This window comes from Podarcis bocagei, assembly GCF_964188305.1.
Source record: "Podarcis bocagei genome assembly, chromosome: 12".
Taxonomy (NCBI): Eukaryota; Metazoa; Chordata; class Lepidosauria; order Squamata; family Lacertidae; genus Podarcis; species Podarcis bocagei.
The window spans coordinates 12,890,225-12,913,192 of NC_138137.1; the positions used below are offsets into that span (position 1 = coordinate 12,890,225).

Sequence of the window (22,968 nt, forward strand, 5' to 3'; positions counted from 1 at the left end):
GGATCAGCGGTCTCGTTAGATAGTAAAATTAATGTTAAAAAGTATGGAACGGATTAATCCGTTTTGCATTCCTTCCTATGGGAAAGCGCTCCTTGGTTTTGGAACGCTTTGGTATTGGAATGGACATCCGGAATGGATTAAGTCTGAGAACCAAGGTACCACTGTATTGCTGAGGGCAGACGGAGATTTCTTGCCTTTGCCCTGAATCCATTCCCTTGGCTGGCATAGGATTTCTCGAGAACTTAAAACTGGACATTAAACTCGTAGTGTTTCTCTAACGTGGGTCCCCAGCCATCATTGGGACTACAACTCCCATCATCCCTAGCTACAGGACCAGCGCTGAGGGATGATGGGAGTTGTAGTCCGACAACAGCCGAGGCGCTGCGGCCAGTGAGGCCATGCACAGGCTCGCCTGCGTTTACTCGGGAGTAAACACGAACGAACTGACCGGTCACGAACATCCCCCCCCCAAAAAAAAAACCCGCTCACTTTTAAAAGAGATTATTCCGGGCATCCGCAACGCGCGTGCGCGTAAGCCCAGTCGCTCGGCGGGAAAGGCGCGAGGACGCCTGCGCGGCCAGGAAGCAGGTGTGGAGGGGGCGCGAAGGAGCGAGGGCGTCATCAGACAGCGCCGGAGAAGTGGGTAAGCAGGGAGTGGGCGCCCTTTCGCTGATGGCGACGGCCGGGCGCGCGGCGTTCGGAGGGCGGAGCATGCGCGTGAGGGTGTCCTCGCCATGGCGTCGGTGGTGCTGAGCGAGGCGGAGAAAGTGTACGTCATGCACGGCGTCCAGGTAACTGAGGCGGGGCTGGAGGCCTGTCTGGGGCCGGTTACTTATTTATTATTATTATTTATTACATTTATAGCCCACCTGTTTTCTCCATGGGACTCAAGGGGGATGGTTCTTCCCCCTCCTCATTCAATCCCCACAAACACCCTGTGAGGCTGGGCTGCCTTGTATAATACAGGATTGTCCTAGTTGCTTAATAATAATAATAATTTTATTTATTGCATTTATAGCCCACCTGTTTTGCCATGGGACTCAAGGGGGATGGTTCAATCCCCACAACGACCTGTGAGGCTGGGCTGCCACCTGCCCCGTTCAGGATTGTCCCAGTTACTAATTATTATTATTAATAATAATAATTATTTTATGTATTGCATTTATAGCCCACCTGTTTCTCCATGGGACTCAAGGGGGATGGTTCAATCCCCACAACAACCCTGTGAGGCTGGGATGCCACCTGCCCCTGTATAATACAGGATTGTCCCGTGTTTCAATGAAAATTCTCTGTCCTGATTAATACGGGGTGCAGTTTGTCCTGTTATTTCAGATCTTTTCTCTCTCTCTCTCTCTCTCTCTCTCTCTCTCGCCTCTCCAAATACACATGTCTCCAAGGATGTGTGAAAGATTATGTATTTAAGCTCTGGGTAGCAAAGCACAGACAGATTTACAAATCCATGTTTTTGTGACAAATTCCAGAGGGGCCATCCTGTTAGGCTGCAATGGATTGTATTGGATGGCTTTGAAGTCGCTTCAGCACCAGCTGAAAAAATAATTCGACCACCTCATCCCGTCCTGTATTTTGCCAAAACAAAGATGGGAACCCTACTACTGTCAGCTACGCTAGACTGAGGTTCAGTGACTGGCTCCAGGTCACCCAGTGAGCTTCCTGGCTGAATGGGGATTCGAACCATGGTCCTACTCTGACACCTCCCATCATAGCCAGTGATCAGGGATGATGGGAGGTGTAGTCCAACAACATCTGGAGGGCAGCAGGCTGTGCACCTCTGCTCTAACCACTGCACCACACTGCCTTTTGCTCCAGGAGGCTTTGTTTGGTCAGAAGCAAGTATACACTTCCAAAGTTAATGCTAAATACATTGCTTTTGGTAAATGAGTGCCATGGCCCTGAGAGGACTGTGAAAATCTCAGGCTTTTTAGACCTTTGGTACTATCAGAAACCAAAGTTGCGCATTGGTTGCCAGATGTGGATTTTTCTTCCAGCCAAGGTGGAAAATTGAAAAAAATGTTTAAAAGTACCTTTCAAAAAAAAACCACAGAGTCCTTTTTTTGGGGGGGGGGGATAATTCAGAGGGAAATTCCCAGGTGTCAAAAAAGACTATTATTATTATTATTATTATTATTATTATTATTATTATTATTTTCATTTCATTTCTATACCGCCCTATACACAAAGGTCTCAGAGTGGTTCACATAACCTGAACCTGAGTCTGTAACCTGAAGTGTCTGTAACCCGAGGTACCACTGTATAGGATATAGATCAAATCAGGCAAAGGCCTGATTAAAAAGGAACGTTTTTGCCTGGCGCCTAAAGGTGTATAGTGAAGGCGCCAGGCAAACTTCCCTGGGTAGTAGCATATTTATGTATGCTACTACTGCATCCTGTGTTTTGTTAGCCCAAAAATGGAAAACGAGTGAGGTCCCAAGAAGAATGGCAACTTAAACTGATGGAATACGCGCAGCTTGCAGATTTAACTTATAGAATAAGAGAACAACAACAAGAACGTACATTCAAAGAAGTTTGGAAAATGTTTATTGAATAAATTGGTGAAAATTGTGTTTATTTAAAAATGCTGGTAGCATTAAGATAAATTCAATAGTGTAAATACAGTGGTGCCCCGCAAGACGAATGCCTCGCAAGACGAAAAACCCGCTAGACGAAAGGGTTTTCCGTTTTTCGATGCGCTTCGCAAGACGAATTTTCCTATGGGCTTGCTTTGCAAGACGAAAACGTGTTGCAAGTCTTGCGATTTTTTTCACTCCCCCCTTTTTTCTAAGCCGCTAATAGCCTTTTAGCCGCTAAGCCTTTAATAACCACTAAACCGCTAATAGCGCTAAGCTGCTAATAGGGTTGCTTCGCAAGACGAAAAAACCGCTAGACGAAGAGACTCGCGGAACGGATTATTTTCGTCTTTCGAGGCACCACTGTAAGTTTCGAGGGCTGTAACAGTGGATTACTGAATGGTTTAGTTCATGTAAAACATGCAGGGATGTATGGTATGCAAAATGAACCATGGAAAGAGAAGAAGGGAAGTCATTGATTTAAGGTTGTTTAACATATTTTGAAATGTACATTAGAAAATTTAATAAAAGAGAGAGAGAGAGAGATGGCATTCACTCATAATCACAAGCTTGTGAATAATTTGCATTTGTCTGCTTCGCTCAGCAACATTTATTTGTGTGATCAATCAATGGCATTAGGTAACACATTGTGATAAATGACTGTTTCAGGAGGATCTTCGGGTGGATGGCCGTGGTTGTGAAGATTACAGATGTACTGAAGTGGAAACAGATGTAGTATCTAATACAAGTGGGTCTGCCAGAGTAAAACTTGTAAGTATGCCTTGCGGGGACTTCTATACATTGCTAATGATATTGTATTTTTCGTTGAAGCTCACTCTGCACAGTGCTAAAACATAGTTTGGGTCTGCCCTGCCCTAGCTAGAACAGTCTGGTGGCACCTGAAAAAGTAACTCATTTATAGTGGCACAGGAAATGTATTGTTCATTTATATTGCAGGCGAGAGATGTGTCACATTAACATGTAGAACACAAATAGAACGGAGAACCACATGCAAGACTAATAATTCTGTTGTAGTGGCCCATTACTCCCCAGTTCGTACTGAGTTGGCAAAATTGTGTTCTTAAACACCCAGTAGTATTTAAGGAAGAGAAGGATGGCATACAGTATGGAAAATGAAAGGTTAGTATAAATGAGAAAAGGACGTTGGCTTAGGGCAGGCTTCCTCAACCTCGGCCCTCCAGATGTTTTTGGCCTACAACTCCCATGATCGCTAGCTAGCAGGACCAGTGATCAGGGAGAGCCAGTGTGGTGTAGTGGTTAAGAGCGGTGGACTCGTAATCTGGTGAACCGGGTTCGCTTCCCCGCTCCTCCACATGCAGCTGCTGGGTGACCTTGGGCCAGTCACACTTCTCTGAAGTCTCTCAGCCCCACTCACCTCACAGAGTGTTTGTTGTGGGGGAGGAAGGGAAAGGAGATTGTTAGCCGCTTTGAGACTCCTGAAGGGGAGTGAAAGGCGGGATATCAAATCCATCCAAATCCAGGGATGCTGGGAATTGTAGTCTCAAAACATCTGGAGGGCCAAGGTTGAGGAGGCCTGGCTTAGGGGCTGTTTGCTCTTGGAGGAAACGAGGAAAGAGTTGGCTGAATGCTCAACATGGAAGGAAGCTAAGGGGGTGGCAAGCCCAGTGAGAGGAAGACCCAAAATGTCTTGGAACCAAGCAACAGGAAACCTAAAAGCAAGGGTGAGTGGAGGAAGACAAAATAAGCTTTGGTGTGAGAAGCAGGGATCAAAAGGGAGGGGGTGGAGGAGACAGATTTGCAGGAAAGGGGACTGAAGAAGTAAATTGTCAGAAAAGTGATTGGATTATTATATTGAACAACCAGTACTTTTTTACAGGGTATTCAAGGATATGCAGTACCTGCACCACTTTTTGTTGTTAAAAAGTGTGGCACTTACTATAACAATTTTATGATGAGTGCCAGCACCTGTTTTTCTAGAAAAAAAGCACTGTGAACAACAAATATTCACAATCTTAATCTCACAGTCTACCAGACTCAATGCTGTTTATTAGCAGTGAGTGTCTACAGTAGTCCGCATCAGATTGTGATATTAAGTTGGTTGGCCCTTTCGGTGCTTTGAAGGTGCTTCAAAGGTTTGCCATTGTGTTTTCAAGGCGTTTTGTTTTTTTTAAGGAGAAATACTGGGTAGTACTGGCCGACACAGAAAGTAAAGGGAGGTGTGCTGGTAAGATCATAAGACTTGGAAAACATCTATTGCAGAGTGCTGTTATTTTAACAGGGGCACACAGACATCCTGGTTGGAGTCAAGGCAGAAATGGGAGCACCGAAGCTGGATAGACCAAATGAAGGATACTTGGAATTCTTTGTTGATTGGTTAGTGCAAAATGGGCCACAGGGGGGTCTATTTAACTAAATACCAGCAACCTTAATGTGATGCTAGTTGCAGGACTATATGCTCTGTTTTTGCTTTTTTTATAAGGATTTCAGAATGCCAGATAACAAATCATTATTTTGACTGCCTTTTTGCCTTTTCCTTCCCCATCTTTTGCATTTGGCAGTTCATTTCTTTACTTCCTTCTGCTCATGGCCAGTGTCCCACCCTTTCCTAAAATGGACACACAGAACCTTCTAGTCCTCACCAGATCTCTGTAGGCTATTCCTTTCTGCAAATCCCTTTCGGCTGCTGCTGCTGCTGCTGCTGGTGGTGGTACCTCATTAGTTTCCTTCACCATGATGACCTTGCCTTCTTCGCCAGAGTAGTGAACACTGCATTCAGTTCTCTGCTGCAATTTGCATTTCTCAAGGTGACATTGGTAGTTAGCAAGATACTGCCCAGAGATGTACATGCAGTCAAAAAATTTTAAATAAGCCCTGGGCAGAGGAGCCAATGAGATTCAGAGCAGCATTTCTTCTGAAGACATGCCAGATGCTATAGACCAAGACTGAAAAGAGGCATGTTTTTTTCTTTCTTTCTTTTTGCTATGCCAGATCTAGGCTGGCACAGTAGATGACTCCCATCTCAGGTCCCTTTCTGGAAGCTGGACCAGTGAATCAATGGTTGGCCAAACCCTTGCCCCATCCCAATAACACCACTTTGCAAAGCTAATAATAATAATTATTATTATTCAGGTATACTGGGCCAAGGCCGTTTAGGGCTTGAAAGGTCAGCACCAACACTTTGAATTATGCTCGGAAAAGTACTGGGAGCCGATGTAGGTCTTTCAGGTCCAGTGTTATATGGTCTGGCAACCACTCCCAGTCAGCAGTCTAGCTGCCACATTCTGGATTAGTTGTAGTTTCCAGGTCACCTTCAAAGGTAGCCCCACGTAGAGCTCATTGCAATAGTCCAAGCGGGAGATAACTAGAACATGCACCACTCTGATGAGACAGTCTGCAGGCAGGTAGGGTCTCAGCCTGTATACCAGATGGAGGTGGTAGACAGCTGCCCTGGACACAGAATTGACCTGCACCTCCATGGACAGCTGTGAGTCCAAAATGACTCCCAGGCTGCACACCTGGTCCTTCGGGGGCACAGTTACCCCATTCAGGACCAGGGAGTCCCCCACACTCACCCACACCCTGTCTCCCCAAAACAGTACTTCTGTCAGGATTTAACCTCAATGTGTTAGCCGCCATCCATCCTCAACCGCCTCCAGACACTCACACAGGACATTCACCGCCTTCACTGACTATTGCCAGAAGAGCACTATGAGCTGTACAGTGGTGCCTCGCAAGACGAAAAGAATCCGTTCTGTGATTCTCTTCGTCTAGCGTTTTTTTTCGTCTTGCAAAGCAAGCCCATTGACGGATTAGCGCTATTAGCGGCTTTTAGCGGCTTTTAGCGGCTTTTAGCGGCTGATCGGATCAGCTGATAAGCGGCTTAGCGGCTTAGAAAAAGGGGGGGGTAAGGAAAAAAAACCAGCAGGAACTCGCAAGACATTGTCGTCTTGCGAAGCAAGCCCATAGGAAATTCGTTTTGCGAAGCACCTCCAAAACGGAAAACTCTTTCGTCTAGCGAGTTTTCCGTCTTGCGAGGAATTCGTCTTGCGGGGCACCACTGTAGTAGGAACATATGTGCTTTTAGATCTGCACATATAGCTACTGGTATACTGTTAGGGCTGCCATACGTCTGGGATTTCCGGGATATATCCGGGATTTGTCTGTTGGAAATAGCATCTGGGCGGAATTTACAAAAATTGGTTAAAATGTCTGTATTTCCAATTAGAAATGGTGGGGTTTCAATCTCTGGCACATTATTGGCCTGCCGCTAGGTGGTGCTAACTGAGCGTTTTTGAACACCTGGAGCATTTTGACAATTCCTCCTCTCCATTTTAAAGGGTTGTCAAATCATTAACTCGTTTTGAATTGCTGTCCTGGTCCCTCCTGCACTTTCTGAGATAATGTAAGATAAAATTGAGGAGCAGAGTCTTCCACTAGAATTTTTAATGTGTATGTTGATACGCATTGTTGAGATGAGAAACGAGGTTGGCACTCTTGCTTGTGGTTGCATGTCTCGGTGCCAGGAGAGTGGGCAACCAGTTATGAAGAGCATGGCAAACACATACAAGGTTGATACTAACTTGATTTAGGTCTAATTAATATAATTTTCCTAAATCTTGGGGTACAGGGTGGGATGAAATCGTTTTCTGGATTTCTTAAACCTTCACACATAAAACCTTGACCAGGCACTCATATATAAGATAGACGCACATGCCCAATTTCTAATAGCTGGCTGACAGTGAGAATCCCTACCATTGGCAGAACCGCTGGCAGTGATGGCCAAACTTGGCCTTCCAGCTGTTTGGGGACTACAATTCCCAACATCCCTGACCACTGGTCCTGTTAGCTAGGGATGATGAGAGTTGTGGTCCCAAAACAGCTGGAGGGCCAGGTTTGGCCATCACTGCGCTACAGTATCCTGGAATGTTCATAGTTACTCCAACTGCTCATGATGTGGTTATTGATAAAGAATATGGATAAAGTGCAGCTTCTGTGGTGAAAGTGAAAGGGCAGCGTGAATGGGGGAACAGCTCTGCTTTCAATGAACTAGGTGGGGCTAGCCTCCCGCTCACACAGTCAAACAAAACTCACTTCAGTCCACCAGAGGCAACCAACCATGCCAATGAAAACTAATGAATGAATGGAACCTACACATGTGACGCTGACACACAAACCTTGCCCATGCACTTTGTAAAAGAATGGAAGTGTACTATTCCCCTTCTCCTCACCCGTCTTCTCCCCCAGCTTTATACTGTCTATAGTCGTGGTTCCCAACATGGGGCACATGCCCCACAGAGGGGCAATTTGATTTTTAAGGGGGGCAATTCGAGAATGAGTCATTAACAGTTACTTTAGGGTGCATGCACACTTCTTCAGATATGCACACGAAAGCTCATACCAAGAACTAACTTAGTTGGTCTTTAAGGTGCTACTGGAAGGAATTTTTTTATTTTGACTATGGCAGACCAACACGGCTACCTATCTGTAACAGTTACTTTAGGCTTCCTCCACGTGAATAGGAGTTCACTTTTTGAATAATAAGAATTATATGTCATGGGGGGGGGGTGCAATCAGGATTTTAGAGTTGCTTAGGTGGGGCATGGTCAAAAAAAAGTTGGGACCCACTGGTCTATAGCATTAGTGTCTCACGTTGAATAAAATTGACAATCTTTAATAAAAAATTTTTTAAAAAAACTAAATGGGGCTAATAAGCTAGTCTAACCTATTTGTACCTGCCACTTGGCAATAACAGCTGTTGAGGGAGACGCTTGACAGTCGTACCTTGGTTCTCAAACGGAATCCGTTCAGGAAGTCCGTTCGACTTCTGAAAACGTTAGAAAACCAAGGCACGGCTTCCGATTGGTTGCAGGAGCGTCCTGCACTCATTCGGAAGCCGTGCCATACGTTTGGCTTCCCAAAAAAAGTTTGCAAACCAGAACACTCACTTCCGAGTTTGCGGCGTTCAGGAGCCAAAACGTTTGAGTCACAAGGCTCTCGAAAACTAAGATACGACTGTGTCTGGCTTTTAATCATTGTGATTTGGAGAGGAAGGCTGATCCGTCCTGCTCTCTTGCACCAAGCCTCTGCATTCTGCTTTTATGCATATACAGAGCAGGATTCTGCCTATAAAGTTTTTTGTTTTTTAAAAAACAAATTCTATTGTGGGTTTGGGGGGCCAAATGTAAGTCTATAATGGGGACGCTTCTGTCTATTTAGCACAAGGCGATATGGACTAAAGCAGCAACAGACACAGAGTAGCGTATTACTTAGCTTTCTAATTGGAATGTTATCCTGCAATAAAGTTCTAAAACGCCGAAGTTCAAAGAGGCAACCTCAAGGTGTTGCTGTGAGAACTGTGAATCTTCCCTTTAATTAAACATAACTTCAAACTCGCCCTCAGTGCGCTAGAGATGACTGTGTGATTTGATATTCATATAAATTGGCTATTAAAACTTTGCCACAATTTAAAAATCAAGTATGCTTGGAGGCTAACTTGCATAGTGCAGGTAAATTAGATAATTGTCGGAGTTGTTTTTTATATAAGCTGCTTCTCCCTAGGAAACCTTTAAGAATCCTTCATAAGTATACTATTAAGAAATGTTCCATTTCTGACTAATTGCTTGTGGCCTGACTCAAAAAGAATCAATGTGAGATAAATGCTTTGCGAAGATCCTGCCTATTTTCTGTATTATGAAAAATAGTACCTGTACCCGCCATTCAGCTATATATGCCAGCATTTATCAAACTTGGGTCTCCAGCTATTGTTAGACCAGTGGCCAGAGATGATGGGAGTTGTAGTCTGACAACAGCTGGAGACCCAAGTTTGAGAAACACACATGCTATAGGAAAGCGGACAAGATAAATGCCTAAGGACCCGCTTTAATGGGAGCACTGAGAGTTATATGCTGCCCTCCCAACAGTAGGGGCACTGTTGCTTACTATCAAAGCAGGACAGTGGTGAAGCAGGGGCTACACACATCGCTTCTCGGCCTTTTGGCTAAGATCAAGTGTAGGGGCTGCACAGCAAACAGGACCAGTGTGCCCACATAGTCCCAGCTTGCTTCTGCCCTGCCCCACTTTGTCCTAGCGGTAGCAGTGATGCTGCTGTTAGGAGGTTGCCTCCATATCCCTCCCACACCAGCTTCTCCTGCCCTTAAAGGTTTGCTATGATTGGTGCTTCCACGTCGTAGTGATGTATGGAAGTGATGGCTGGACCATAAAGAAGGCTGATCACCAAAGAATTGATGCTTTTGAATTATGGTGCTGGAGGAGACTCTTGAGAGTCCCATGGACTGCAAGAAGATCAAACCTATCTATTCTGAAGGAAATCAGCCCCGAGTGCTCACTGGAAGGACAGCTTGCGGACGGCTGCACAAAGCTTTCACCCCGCTGCCCTGCGGAGGCTACAAAGGCTGTCCCCAAGCCAGAACAGCGAGACGAAGCACTGCGGAGTGCTCCATCTCGCTGTTCTAGCTTGGGGATGGCTGCGCAAAGCCTCTGCAGGGCAGCGGGGTGAAGGCTTTGTGCAGCCGTCCGCTAGCTGTCCTTCCAGTGAGCACTCGGGGCTTTGCGCAGCCATCCCAAAGGGTGTGCCTTCAGCGGGGTGACTATCCCTGAAGCCTTTGGAGCACAGCGGGACCTCGCGCTGCGCTCCAAAGGCTTTGGGTTCCTTTTGCTGAAGTCGGGAGAACAAGACTCTCCCGGCTTCAGCGAAAGGAACCCGAAGCCTTTGGAGTGCAGCGCAAGGTCCCGCTGTGCTCCAAAGGCTTCAGGGATCTTTGAGGCTGGCGGTGGGGGAAAGCAGCGCTTCCCCCCACCGCCAGCCCCACAAGCTTGGGGGGTAGCGGCAAGGCTGCGCGCAGCCTTTGCGCTGCTCCCTGACCTGGTCTTTGGGGCTGACGGTGGGGAAAAGCAGCGCTTCCCCCCGCCAGCCCCAAAGAGCAGGTCGAAAGGAACCTGAAGCCTCTGGAGCCCAGCGGGAACTCCTGCCGTACTCCAGAGGCTTCGGGTTGCCTTCACTGAAGCCTGGAGAGCGAGAGGGGTCAGTGCGCACTGACCCCTCTCACTCTCCAGGCTTCCAAGGTAGCCGCCTGAAGCCTCCAGAGTGCAGCGGGTACTCTTGCTGCACTCCCGAGGCTTTGGGTGAATGCACCTTGAACGCACCTTGCTTTAGAGGGGGAGAACAAGGAAAAAAAATTTTTCACCTGTTCTCCCCCTCCTATGGCCCGGTGCGTCCTATAGAGCGAAAAATACGATAAAACTTTTACTAATACCCTTAATGAAGACTGCTATGATTGTTTCCCCAGAGGCACTCAAACCCTCCTTCACAGAGGGTTGGTGCAGTGCCTCTCCTGCTGCAATGGCTTGTGACTCCCTTGTTTTGTTTTGTTTTTGGTTAAATTTGTATACTGCCCTTCATCTAAAGATTTCAGGGTGGTTTGTGGCATAAAAACACAAGATAAAAACACAAAATACATAACAAAAACAAGAACAAGAACGAAACAATAGCCCAATAACTCTTCCCGACTTAGACTCAAACTGATGCCAAGCACTGGTTAGGGGCTGTTGACTTGTCTCCCTACAGAGAGGAGGAAAAGGAGCTGGTCCTTGCAACCACTTCTACCTGTTGTGGACCTGAGAGCTTCTAAATCCAGGTAGGAGATGGGAGGAAATAGGATGGGCAGCATTGAAAGCTGTAGGCTTCTAGTATGCTGCACAGTGTCTTCTGCTGGAATAGCTTCTAATTAGGCTGATTTTTGCCTTGCATATTTGAAATTGTGTGTGCATTTTTTAAAAGATTAGAGCCCATCACGACTGAAGCTTGTTGAAGGCAATGAGACTTTTTCAGTAGAGAAATACCCAGGACAGGAGAGGCCAATTAAAAATATGCCAGTCTTCCTGTCAGGTTATCTGTTCTCTCCCCCTGTCATGTTTAACAGGCTATATTGTTAGCCATGCAACTTTCTTTTCTTATTCTTAACCTGAAGAAAGCAATTGTTCTTAATTTCCATCGAACCACAGTAGTTAAACTGTAACAAAGAACTGGAGCTGAGATACCAAACTATATTGTTGCCTGTTTCAGGTAATCTAATAGCTCTCTCTGTCCCCTTTATTATTTTGGTTTATTAAATCGTATTCCTAAGGAAAGGGCAGGATTTAATGTCCTGTGCTGAGCCGTAGATCCCTGAAAGGTGAAAACTGCTTTGATTTTTTATTTCTTCCTTTCAGCTCAGCTAATGCCACTCCCGAATTTGAGGGCCGCGGCGGAGAGGAGCTGGGCACTGAAATAGCAAATACCCTCTACAGAATTTTTAACAACGAGAGCAGCATTGACTTGAAGTTGCTTTGCATTGCTCCCCGAGAGCACTGCTGGGTGCTTTACGTCGATGTCCTGGTAAGTAAAACAAACTTCAGCTTAATCAAAACTAGATATTCAGAGATTTCCTCGGGCCGTTGACGGGTTGAATTCTGATGAGATTGTTTCTGTCTCAAAGTCAGGGCATATAGTTTAAACGCCATCACAACCCTGAACCTCAATGTCAGCCTTTGCTCATTCAGGACTGTATCTTGATTTAAAAAGTCAAGATAAGAACAAGCCTATGCCACAATCAGATTATCACTAGTAGGTTCTAGGATTGATATAACTGAATGGGCTATTCATGTAAAACACACTTCTTCTTTTAACATTTCAGTTACTGGAGTGTGGTGGAAACTTGTTTGATGCCATCTCTGTTGCAGTGAAGGCAGCACTGTTTAATACCAGGTAAGGCACACGTAATTTTCTAAAAGAAACTTGCGGAGGAAAATGGAAAGGTCTCTTTTGCAGCCAAAACAATGTGTTCTGGCGCCATAACAAGTTAACAAATTTATTATGGTATAAGCTTTTGCGGACTAGGGTCCACTTCATCAGACACGTCAAGTGTAATCCTCAATCGTATTTATATATGCATATTGTGTGTGTGTTTGTGTAATCTGTGAGATTGTTGTTGTTGTTTAGTCGTTTAGTTGTGTCCGACTCTTCGTGACCCCATGGACCAGAGCACGCCAGGCACTCCTGTCTTCCACTGCCTCCCGCAGTTTGGTCAAACTCATGCTGGTAGCTTCAAGAACACTGTCCAACCATCTCGTCCTCTGTCGTCCCCTTCTCCTTGTGCCCTCAGTCTTTCCCAACATCAGGGTCTTTTCCAGGGAGTCTTCTTTTCTCATGAGGTGGCCAAAGTATTGGAGCCTTAGCTTCAGGATCTGTCCTTCCAGTGAGCACTCACGGCTGATTTCCCTAAGAATGGACAGGTTTGATCTTCTTGCAGTCCATGGGACTCTCAAGAGTCTCCTCCAGCACCATAATTCAAAAGCATCAATTCTTCAGCGATCAGCCGTCTTTATGGTCCAGCTCTCACTTCCATACATCACTACTGGGAAAACCATAGCTTTAACTATACGGACCTGTGTTGGCAAGGTGATGTCTCTGCTTTTTAATCGGTGAGATTAGAAGGACATAAAGTGCAAAAACTACAGACAGTGGCAAATAGAGACAATCACAAATGCTGTTTCATTGTCACTGCTGCTGTTACAGGTCACTTTGCTTATTTTCCATCTGTCCAGTTCTAATGAAATCTCACTGTCTGTGATTTTTGCATGCCACTCATCTCTGAATTCACTACTTGCATCAGCCCCCCCCCACCCCATCTTCGAAGTGAACTCTCATCCAAGAAAGCTTATGCCATAATTAAATATGTTAATCTTTAAGACAGGCATAGGCAAACTCCGGCCCTCCAGATGTTTTGGAACTACAATTCCCATCATCCCTAGCTAGCAGGACCAGGGATGATGGGAATTGTAGTCTCAAAACATCTGGAGGGCTGGAGTTTGCCTATGCCTGCTTTATGATGTAACAAGCCATTTGGTATACCTGCTGAAAATGGGTATAGACACTCCTATCCGCTGAGGCTACCTGGGACTCAATGGACTAAGATGGTTCCACAAGCACCTCAAACGTACGCACCTGCTCCTTCAACAAGAGTGCAGCCTCATTAAGGACAGGTAGTTTTCCCAACTCCTGGATGCGTCAATCTCCCACGCATAGCACTTCCGTCTTGTCTGGATTGTCTATAGTTTGTTTTTACCTCGTCCAACCCTTTACAACCTCCCAACGCCAGTTTTTTTGTCTGTTTCTTTGTTTTTTGAAAATAATTTTTATTTGATTTTAAAATAAAATTTTACAACAAAATCAGTTACAAAGCCATATAAAGAGATTTCTCTGAATCTCGAGACTTCCCCCTATCCCCTCCATGGGTCGTAATTTCACCGCTTGCAACTGCACATCCACATTTTTGTCCATCTAGTTTATCCGTAGTCTTTGTTACCTTACAAGTGAGATTAAAATCCTGCCAATGTTTCCATTTGCTTACAATGGTCTCTTAAATAAATTATAAATTTCCCCCCAAAGTTCTTGTCCTCTTGGTTCCTGAGCTTTCCAGTTAGTTTTGCCATTTCAGCATACTCCATCAACTTTGTTTGCCATTCTTCCCTGGTCAGGACTGTTTCTTCTTTCCACCTCTGGGCTAATAATATCCGTGATTCCGTTGTCGCATACATAAATAGTCTTTTCCGAGCCTTTGGAATCTAGGTACCTATAATTCCTAATAGAAAAGCATCTGGTTTTTTAAACAAACATTATTTTGAACATGTTTTTTGCATTTCATTATATATCATCTCCCAAAAGGTTTTTGGGACGCGGATGGCGTTGTGGTTAAACCACAGAGCCTAGGACTTGCCGATCAGAAGGTCGGCAGTTCGAATCCCCACGCCGGGGTGAGCTCCCGTTGCTCGGTCCTGCTCCTGCCAACCTAGCAGTTCGAAAGCACAAAGTGCAAGTAGATAAATAGGTACCACTCCGGCGGGAAGGTAAACGGTGTTTCCGTGCGCTGCTCTGGTTCGCCAGAAGCGGCTTAGTCATGCTGGCCACATGACCCGGAAGCTGTACGCCAGCTCTCTCGGCCAATAAAGCGAGATGAGCGCCGCAACCCCAGAGTCGGTCACGACTGGACCTAATGGTCAGTCAGGGGTCCCTTTACCTTTTAAAAGGTTTTTATTACCTTGCACAACCACCATATACTCCCAGTGCTAGTTCAGGACTTGATACCAGTGGAACCGAGAGACAGAACTGTGCGTCATTGCCACTTCATGTCCCAGAGACAGCTCTCAGCAGCTTTGTATAGATGTTGAATAACATGCATGACCAAGTTGAACCCTGCAAGAGAGCTCCCACCGGGCTGAGCAAAAGTCACCCAATTTGAAACAGTCCCGAGCCAATATTGTGGTGGTAGCTTCAGGGTAGATATCCCCCAACGCCGCAACAGAGACCCTGTTCCCATCCCACACCTTTCATAGAATCATAGAGTTGGAAGAGACCACAAGGGCCATCGAGTCCAACCCCCTGCCAAGCAGGAAACACCATCAGAGCACTCCTGACATATGGTTGTCAAGCCTCTGCTTAAAGACCTCCAAAGTAGGAGACTCCACCACACTCCTTGGCAGCAAATTCCACTGTCAAACAGCTCTTACTGTCAGGAAGTTCTTCCTAATCTTTAGGTGGAATCTTCTTTCTTGTAGTTTGGATCCATTGCTCCGTGTCCGCTTCTCTGGAGCAGCAGAAAACAACCTTTCTCCCTCCTCTATGTGACATCCTTTTATATATTTGAACATGGCTATCATATCACCCCTTACCCTCCTCTTCTCCAGGCTAAACATGCCCAGCTCCCTTAGCCGTTCCTCATAAGGCATCGTTTCCAGGCCTTTGACCATTTTGGTTGCCCTCCTCTGGACACGTTCCAGTTTGTCAGTGTCCTTCTTGAACTGTGGTGCCCAGAACTGGACACAGTACTCCAGGTGAGGTCTGACCAGAGCAGAATACACTGGCACCATTATTTCCCTTGATCTGGATGCTATACTCCTATTGATGCAGCCCAGAATTGCATTGGCTTTTTTAGCTGCCGCGTCACACTGTTGGCTCATGTCAAGTTTGTGGTCAACCAAGACTCCTAGATCCTTTTCACATGTACTGCTCTCAAGCCGGGTGTCACCCATCTTGTATTTGGGCCTCTCATTTTTCCCCCCCAAGTGCAATACTTTACATTTCTCCCTGTTAAAATTCATCTTGTTTGTTTTGGCCCAGTTCTCTAATCTGTCAAGATCGTTTTGAAGTGTGATCCTGTCCTCTGGGGTGTTAGCCTTTGCACCCCTTCCTGTTGGTCAGCTGGATAGGATACAACAGGTTCAACTTAGATATAAAATGTACTCTTGGTTGCGCAGACACATGGCTGTGGTAGATCCAGACAAGCAGGAAACATGCCTATAACCAGAATTAATCTCTAGTCATTTCAGGTACATTTGACTGAATAAATTTGAAAGGGCTGGGAGGGATGGCAGGGGCTGGAGTAGGGCTGGGCGTTAGCTGGTTTTCACCATCACAACATCACACCAGCGAAACAGTGTGATATATTGATATAACATGATGTCTTAAATAAGGATGGAGAGGTGAACACTAGGGCTGGGTATTAGCTGGTTTTCAACATCGTGATATACCAATACATCACGATGTCTGAAATAAGGATGGAGCTATTGGCTGGCATCATGGTTTTTTCTGCATCCTGATTTTTTGCCGGCGCCTGCTCTTGAGATTCGCTGTCCCCTGCAGGAGGCAGGGGAGAATGGAACCAGCAGAGATAACAGGGGCTGCAGGACTCAAGCATTGGCTGGCTTCACAGTTTTTCCCATATTGTGATTTGTGCATCACACACACACACACACACACACACACACACACACACACACACACCATGATTCACGATATGTTGCCAGGTCAAAAAATTATGAAACCAGTATCAATATATGGACTTCAAACTGGTTTTTGATGATATATCAATATATAAATAATTGCCCAGCCCAAGGAAGGGGGTAGGGGGAATTCTCCAGTGTTCCTCACGGCTTAGGACCCTCGTACCTACGGGACCGCCTCTCTTGGTATGCCCCACGGAGAGCCTCAAGGTCCATAAATAGCAACACCCTAGAGGTCCTGGGCCCTAAGGAAGTTAGATTAGCCTCAACCAGAGCCAGGGCCTTTTCAACACTGGCTCCGGCTTGGTGGAACGCTCTGCCTCATGAGACCAGGGCCCTGCAGGATCTGATTTCTTTCCGCAGGGCCTGTAAGACAGAGTTGTTCCACCTGGCCTTTGGCTTGGAGCCAATTTGATTCCCTCCCCCTCTTTCTTTTTTCCTTTCTCCTCCTGTGATGAGGCTGCATTTTAATATTTTAATGTTTCAATATTTTAATGTTGTATTTTAATCTTGTTTTTAAGTTGTATTCATTCAACTTGTTTTTATTACTGCTTGTTAGCCGCCCTGAGCCCGGCCTTGGCTGGGGACGGGGTATAAATAAAAATTATTATTATTATTATTATCATCATCATCATCCTTCTTTAGTGTTTGTTTGTTTGTTTGTTTGTCTGTCTGTCTGATTGATTGATTTATATACTTCGTCATAAGATCTCAGAGCTGCTGTAACTCCATCAGGCTTCCTAACTTTGCCAAACAGCCTAGTTGAAAACATCTTGCCTTGTTTTTTGTTTCTCATTATATTATATAAAACCTACATAACACTTTGGCACAGCTGCTTTGAAAAGCAGTCCAAAAGACTTCTCGGCTGTTTATTTTAAATGACCTCAGCTTTAGAATGGAATGAGCCGTATTATGCTGGGAATGTGCCTTTTCTTTTTTACAGATGGGAAGCTGCTCTAAATCATTTAGATACAGTTTCCATTTTTTAAAAGTTCAGATAAGGAAAAGAACACACACACACCCTGCGATTTTGTGGAAAACCTCCCTAGTTGGACAATGAATTGGGTCTCTTCCTATTTTTATTGTTTAAACTGCTTACTGACCAACGACAACAAAGATAACTGCCATTTCTGCACTAACTATAATCACAATATATCCTTTTAAAATGATAAATATGGTGTGGCTTTCCCCCTCATGTTGCCAGGTTAAAAAGCTGTACCTCTTAGAAAGATGCTCCATCACTGAGCTATATTTCTTCTGCAAACTAATGTTCTCTTAATTGTTTTGGTGTTGGGTGAGATGCTCTTCTGGAGTATGAAAGCTAATAGGATCTATCTTTGGAAACTAATCTCAGCATATGAATAGGAATTGGAATGATTCCCTGTGGCAATATGTGCAGAAATGACATCTTAATTTGACATCACCTTCTGCTTTCTTTAGAATACCCAAAGTACGCGTTTTGGAGGATGAAGGTGGACGGGAAATTGAACTTTCTGATGATCCTTTTGACTGTATTCGACTTAATGTAGATAATGTACCTTGTATTGTCACACTAAGCAAAGTAAGTCACTGACAATTCTGAGCTTATCTCCTATGGGCTTGTTTTGATAGGAAAGTTCTAATACAGGAGGCGGACCTGCCATTTTTATTGTGGACACTGCCATGGAAACCATCAGATTATTTCACTATTTCTTTCTAGGTTCTTGAGTTTCCAGTATGGGAGAGATTAGGTATTTTGTTTGTGTGTATGTGTGGTGGTATTATTATTATTATTATTATTATTATTAATATACTTTCTGTGCTTAGAAATGGAACTCTGTCCATTAACACCTTTAACAACGTGGTTGACTATTCTATAGCAGTGATCTGAGAAGCCATTTTGACACGTATGGAAAAAGGGTTTGCAGTTTGAAAACGTTAGGTTTACAGGAAACAGTCGCTTTCGAGGGCTTCTCTTCATCTTGGCTTGGTCTTTTGGTGAATTAATTGTATGAGAATTCTGGATTAAAACGCTGCGGTTCTAGAATTCCTTCCCCGTGTTATTTCTCAGTATTGTTCTAACTTTCCTCCCTCAGATTTGCACAAAACCAGAAAGTTGCACAAGCAAACCACATATAAAATTTGTAAACCAGATATATTGGGCAGCGATCTGAAAAGGCAGTGCTAGGCAATTTTTTCCCCCAGGGGTTACTCAAAGCTATGCAGTACTGGCACTTCTTTTTGTTGTTGTTAAAAAGTGTTTCACTTACTTAACAACTTCATAGTGAGTACCGGCACCTATTTTTCTAGAAAAAAAAAGCACTGGTGCAAATACATTTTCAGTTGCTTTCATTTCTTTTCCAGGATTTTAGTAAGGTTGTGTGAAGAACTTAGCCTTTTATATTTCCCTTTTCCTTTTACCCCTTGGATTTGCACACACACACAAAAAACCAAACACACAAGCGAATTTGCAATCACCTGCCTGTGTTTTCGCACACTTCTCGGGTGGGGATTTTTTAAAAAAAACCCACAAAGGTGCATGTGCAGCTCTTTGCACACTTTGTACTTAATTGGTGTAATAGAATCAACAGATTATAAGGAAGGAATAAACACAAAAGGGAGTGCCTAGAGATATGAACAGGAAAGGCTAGAGTTGCTCTGCGTATACAAATTCAATTACGTGAGGGTGTAGATTACTCTGGTCTAATTTGAATGAGGGGGATGGGGAATGGATTAACAGCTAAATAATGCTGACAAGCCCTATGATTACTTGGAAGTAAGTCCCACTTTGTTCACCTGCCTTACTTGCAGAGAACTGTACAGTGGTACCTTGGGTTACAGGCGCTTCAGGTTACAAGAAGGCCCCATTAGCTAAAGTGGTTAAGAACAGTTTCAGGTTAGGAACGGACTTCCAGAACGAATTAAGTTCTTAACCCGAGGTACCACTGTATAGTCAAACCTCGGTTGTCGAACGTAATCCGTTCCAGAAGACTGTTCGACAGCCGAGGATCAAAGGGTGTCAGCAAAGTAAATGGAGAGAAAAGTGAGGGGGGACTCCCTGGAAGCTATTCGGCTTCCGAAAAATGTTCAAAAACCGGAGCATTTACAGTGGTGCCTCGCAAGACGAAATTAATCCATTCCGCGAGTCTCTTCGTCTTGCGGTTTTTTCGTCTTGCGAAGCACGGCAATTAGCGGCTTAGCGGCTATTAATGGCTTAGTGGCTATTAACGGCTTAGCGGCTTTAAGAAAAAGGAAACAAACTCGCAAGAACTTGCAAGACGTTTCGTCTTGCGAAGCAAGCCCATAGGGAAATTCGTTTTGCAGAATGAATCAAAAAACAGAAAACTCTTTCGTCTAGCGAGTTTTTCGTCTTGCGAGGCATTCGTCTTGCGGGGCACCACTGTACTTACGTGTTTTTGGTGTTCGGAAGCTGAAACGTTCCAAAACGGAGCCATTCGGAAACCGAGGTCTGACTATAGGATTGCAGCTTACGTTTTTTTGCCATTGCTTTTCCAGATTGGCTGTAGGCATGTAGTGGATGCTACACTTCAGGAGGAAGCATGTTCTCTGGCTAGCCTCCTCATTTCTGTGACCAGTCGAGGTGTCCTAACCTGTATGAAGAAAGTGGGAAGGGGGAGTCTTGATCCAGAAAGCATATTTGAGATGATGGAGGTAAGATGTGGTCAGGTTGTTGTAAATCAAGCCGTAGTGGGATTTTTTAGCACCTTAATAAGTACAGTGGTGCCTTGGTTCTCAAACTTAATCTCTTCTGGAAGTCTGTTCCAAAACCAAAGCGTTCCAAAACCAAGGCACGCTTTCCCATAGAAAGTAATGCAAAATGGATTAATCTGTTCCAGATTTTTAAAAACAACCCCTAAAACAGCGATTTAACATGAATTTTACTATCTAACGAGACCATTGATCCATAAAATGAGAGCAATAAACAATGTACTGCAGTCACACAATCAATCAGTAACTGAACTGGGTTCCACACAGTCACAAAAACAAAACAAAAAAGCCACAAAAATGCAAAATTAATAGCAAAAACAGACAGACTTCAGCGTAACACTCAAAATGGAAGTGTGGCACTCAAAATGGAAGTGTAACACTTAGAAAGGAGCATATTCAACTTCTGAAAAAAGTTCACAAACCGGAACACTTATTTCTGGGTTTGCAGCGTTCAAGTTCCAAGTTGTTCAAGTACCAAGGCGTTTGAGAACCAAGGTACCACTATGCAGCATCAACCTATTTTGGTTTTAAAAATCTAACTTCTCCAAATATCTCAAAAGAAAGCTGAAAGACAGTTTATATCAGTCAAAAGCATTTAGTTATTACAGTTAACAAAGAAGGATTCCTGTTTTAAAAATGATGTTTATATAGATATTTTTATATATTGTGTTGCATACTCATCTGAAATGGTGATCAGAGTCTTTTCATAGGAAATGGAATGAATATTTTTGCCGGGGCAAGCAAGATGTAAAGGAAAATGCTGGAGAACATGTTTTTTAACAGATTCATAACTCCTCCTCAGCATTCTTGCACTAACATATCGACACTAAGTCATGAATTCTATTGTGTTTGCCAGCCTTGAGGCAGACAATAATTTCCTACAGCCCACAAAATGACAGGTACAAGATAGCTTTGGAAAAGTCGATTGAATTACAATCCAGGTTGGGTGTATTTATAGTACCCATTGTTTGTCTATAGTTTTCAAATCTATATCATACTTATTGTAGTCATGTCTTTGTTCCATTACTTTTATGTCTATGGCTTACACTCACTCCCTCTTAAGATATTCAAGAGATTCAAAAGGTTAAATTCTTTTATTTCCATTCCAAGACATACAGCATTGGCAAAGTTGTTGTGCTTTGTTTTTCCTCCATGACCTCTAGCAGTATTTTCTGCATCTTCCCTATAATCTTTGCAGGTATCAAGAAAGCTAAAATGCTGTTAGAGAGTACTGTATTTTTTGCACCATAACACTCACTTTTTTCCTCCTACAAAGTAAGGGGAAATGTCTGTGCGTGTTATGGAGGGAATGCCTACGGGTGGCATGCCTACGGATTTTCCTCTAAAAACTACGTGCGTGTTATGGTCGGGTGCGTGTTATAGAGCGAAAAATACGGTACATTTTTTTGCTTCCAGTGGGAGGCTAGGGTATTTCATGCTAACCCTTCTGATTTACTACCGTTGTCGAGATCTGCAGAGATAATGTTAGCACCAGAGCTTCTTCTGGCCTGAAAGGCTAGACACTAAGGCCTAGGGGGAATGTGCAAGTCTATAACTCAAAACTCCACTGGGTTGTTAGCAAGTAGAACTTTTCATCAGCTAGACAGAGATCTCCAATTTGGGGGGGGGGGTCTGGGGACATACTTGGAAATCTGAGAAGTCCTGGGCACCACAAAATATCCACTTCACAGTAGAAAAAACTGGCGATGCTCAGATCCACCAAACCCCAAATCTCTACACCCGCCAACACCAAAACAAATAGAAAGTAGAGAAAAAGCAGAGAGGTAGGTATTAACTTTTAAACAAAAACGTTTCCACAAAAGAAGGAAAGCTTCTATGCGGATCCTCTTTTTTACAGGTAAATTCTCCTGCCACTCATTGGTTTTTGTCTTTTCATTTGCATTTCAGACTGGAAAGAGGGTGGGCAAGTTGTTGCACACCTCTTTGCAATCTGCCTTGGATAAAGAAGAAAGTCTTGGACCAACACGGAAAAAAGTTGGATTCCTGGGATGAGCCTCATTGTTACATTGAATATCTGTCAAGGACTGGGTTGGTTGGTTGGTTGGTTGGTTAGTTAGTTGTTCAGATTTTATTTTATTTTTACAAAGTTGGCTATATATTTGTTGAATAAAGGTGGTTTCCTCTCACACACTTGTCATTTCAGCTCTTTTCTCACTGGGCGTTGGTGGCAAAATTAAAAGATTCGATCAACACTAGGGCTGAGTGATATGTTGCTATATCGTCCAAAACCAGTTTGAAGTCCACATTGTGATACCGGTTTCATAATTTTTGACCTGGCAATATATCGTGAATCGTGTGTGTGTGTGTGTGTGTGCACGCGCTATGCAAAAATCACAATGTGGGGGGAAATGTGAAGCTAGCCAGTGCTTCTCTCACTTCCTGCAGCCCCTGTTAACTCTGCCACCTCAACTCTCCTCTGCCTCATGCAGGGGGCAGCAAATCACAAAAGCAGGCACTGGGAAAATCAGGATGCAGGAAAAACCATGAAGCCAGCCAGTGTCTCTGCGTAGCTCCATCCTTATTTCGGATATTGTGATATATTGGCATATTGCAATGATTATCTGGTGCTGGAAGCCAGATATTGCCTAGCCCTAATCTACGCCTTGATAGAAATGTAAAAGCAAGCAATGGATTGTAAAATGGTTGCATAGCTGTCAACCTTCCCTTTTTTTTGCGGGAAATTCCCTTATTCCAGCGCTGTTTCCCGCTGCTTCCCACTGCTATCCTGGATTGTTAGATATCCCGTAGACTGTCCCCGGAATAGGTGAGGCTGCTGATCCCTTATTTTTGAGGGTGCGGACCCTTATTTTCTGAAAGTTGACCGCTATGTGGTTGT

General features: G+C 44.2%; 1 protein-coding gene across 1 annotated transcript; it reads left to right on the forward strand.

Annotated features, from left to right (window-relative positions):
• The first annotated feature begins 632 nt into the window (after positions 1–632).
• EXOSC7 (exosome component 7) lies at positions 633–22,258 on the forward strand. The gene is made up of 8 exons (XM_081164914.1): positions 633–791; positions 3,255–3,356; positions 4,846–4,940; positions 11,796–11,961; positions 12,260–12,330; positions 17,844–17,964; positions 19,899–20,054; positions 22,020–22,258. The coding sequence occupies exons 1-8, from the start codon at positions 735–737 to the stop codon at positions 22,122–22,124; spliced, it is 873 nt and encodes a 290-aa protein (XP_081021040.1). The 5' UTR covers positions 633–734; the 3' UTR covers positions 22,125–22,258.
• The last annotated feature ends 710 nt before the right edge of the window (positions 22,259–22,968 follow it).

Bases quoted from the DNA above. Each gene is read 5' to 3' on its own strand.
- EXOSC7 (XM_081164914.1), top strand. From the start codon at position 735: ATGGCGTCGGTGGTGCTGAGCGAGGCGGAGAAAGTGTACGTCATGCAC. The intron at 792-3,254 runs GTAACTGAGGCG...TGACTGTTTCAG, and splicing joins ACGTCATGCACGGCGTCCAG to GAGGATCTTCGGGTGGATGG. The intron at 3,357-4,845 runs GTAAGTATGCCT...TTATTTTAACAG, and splicing joins GGTCTGCCAGAGTAAAACTT to GGGCACACAGACATCCTGGT.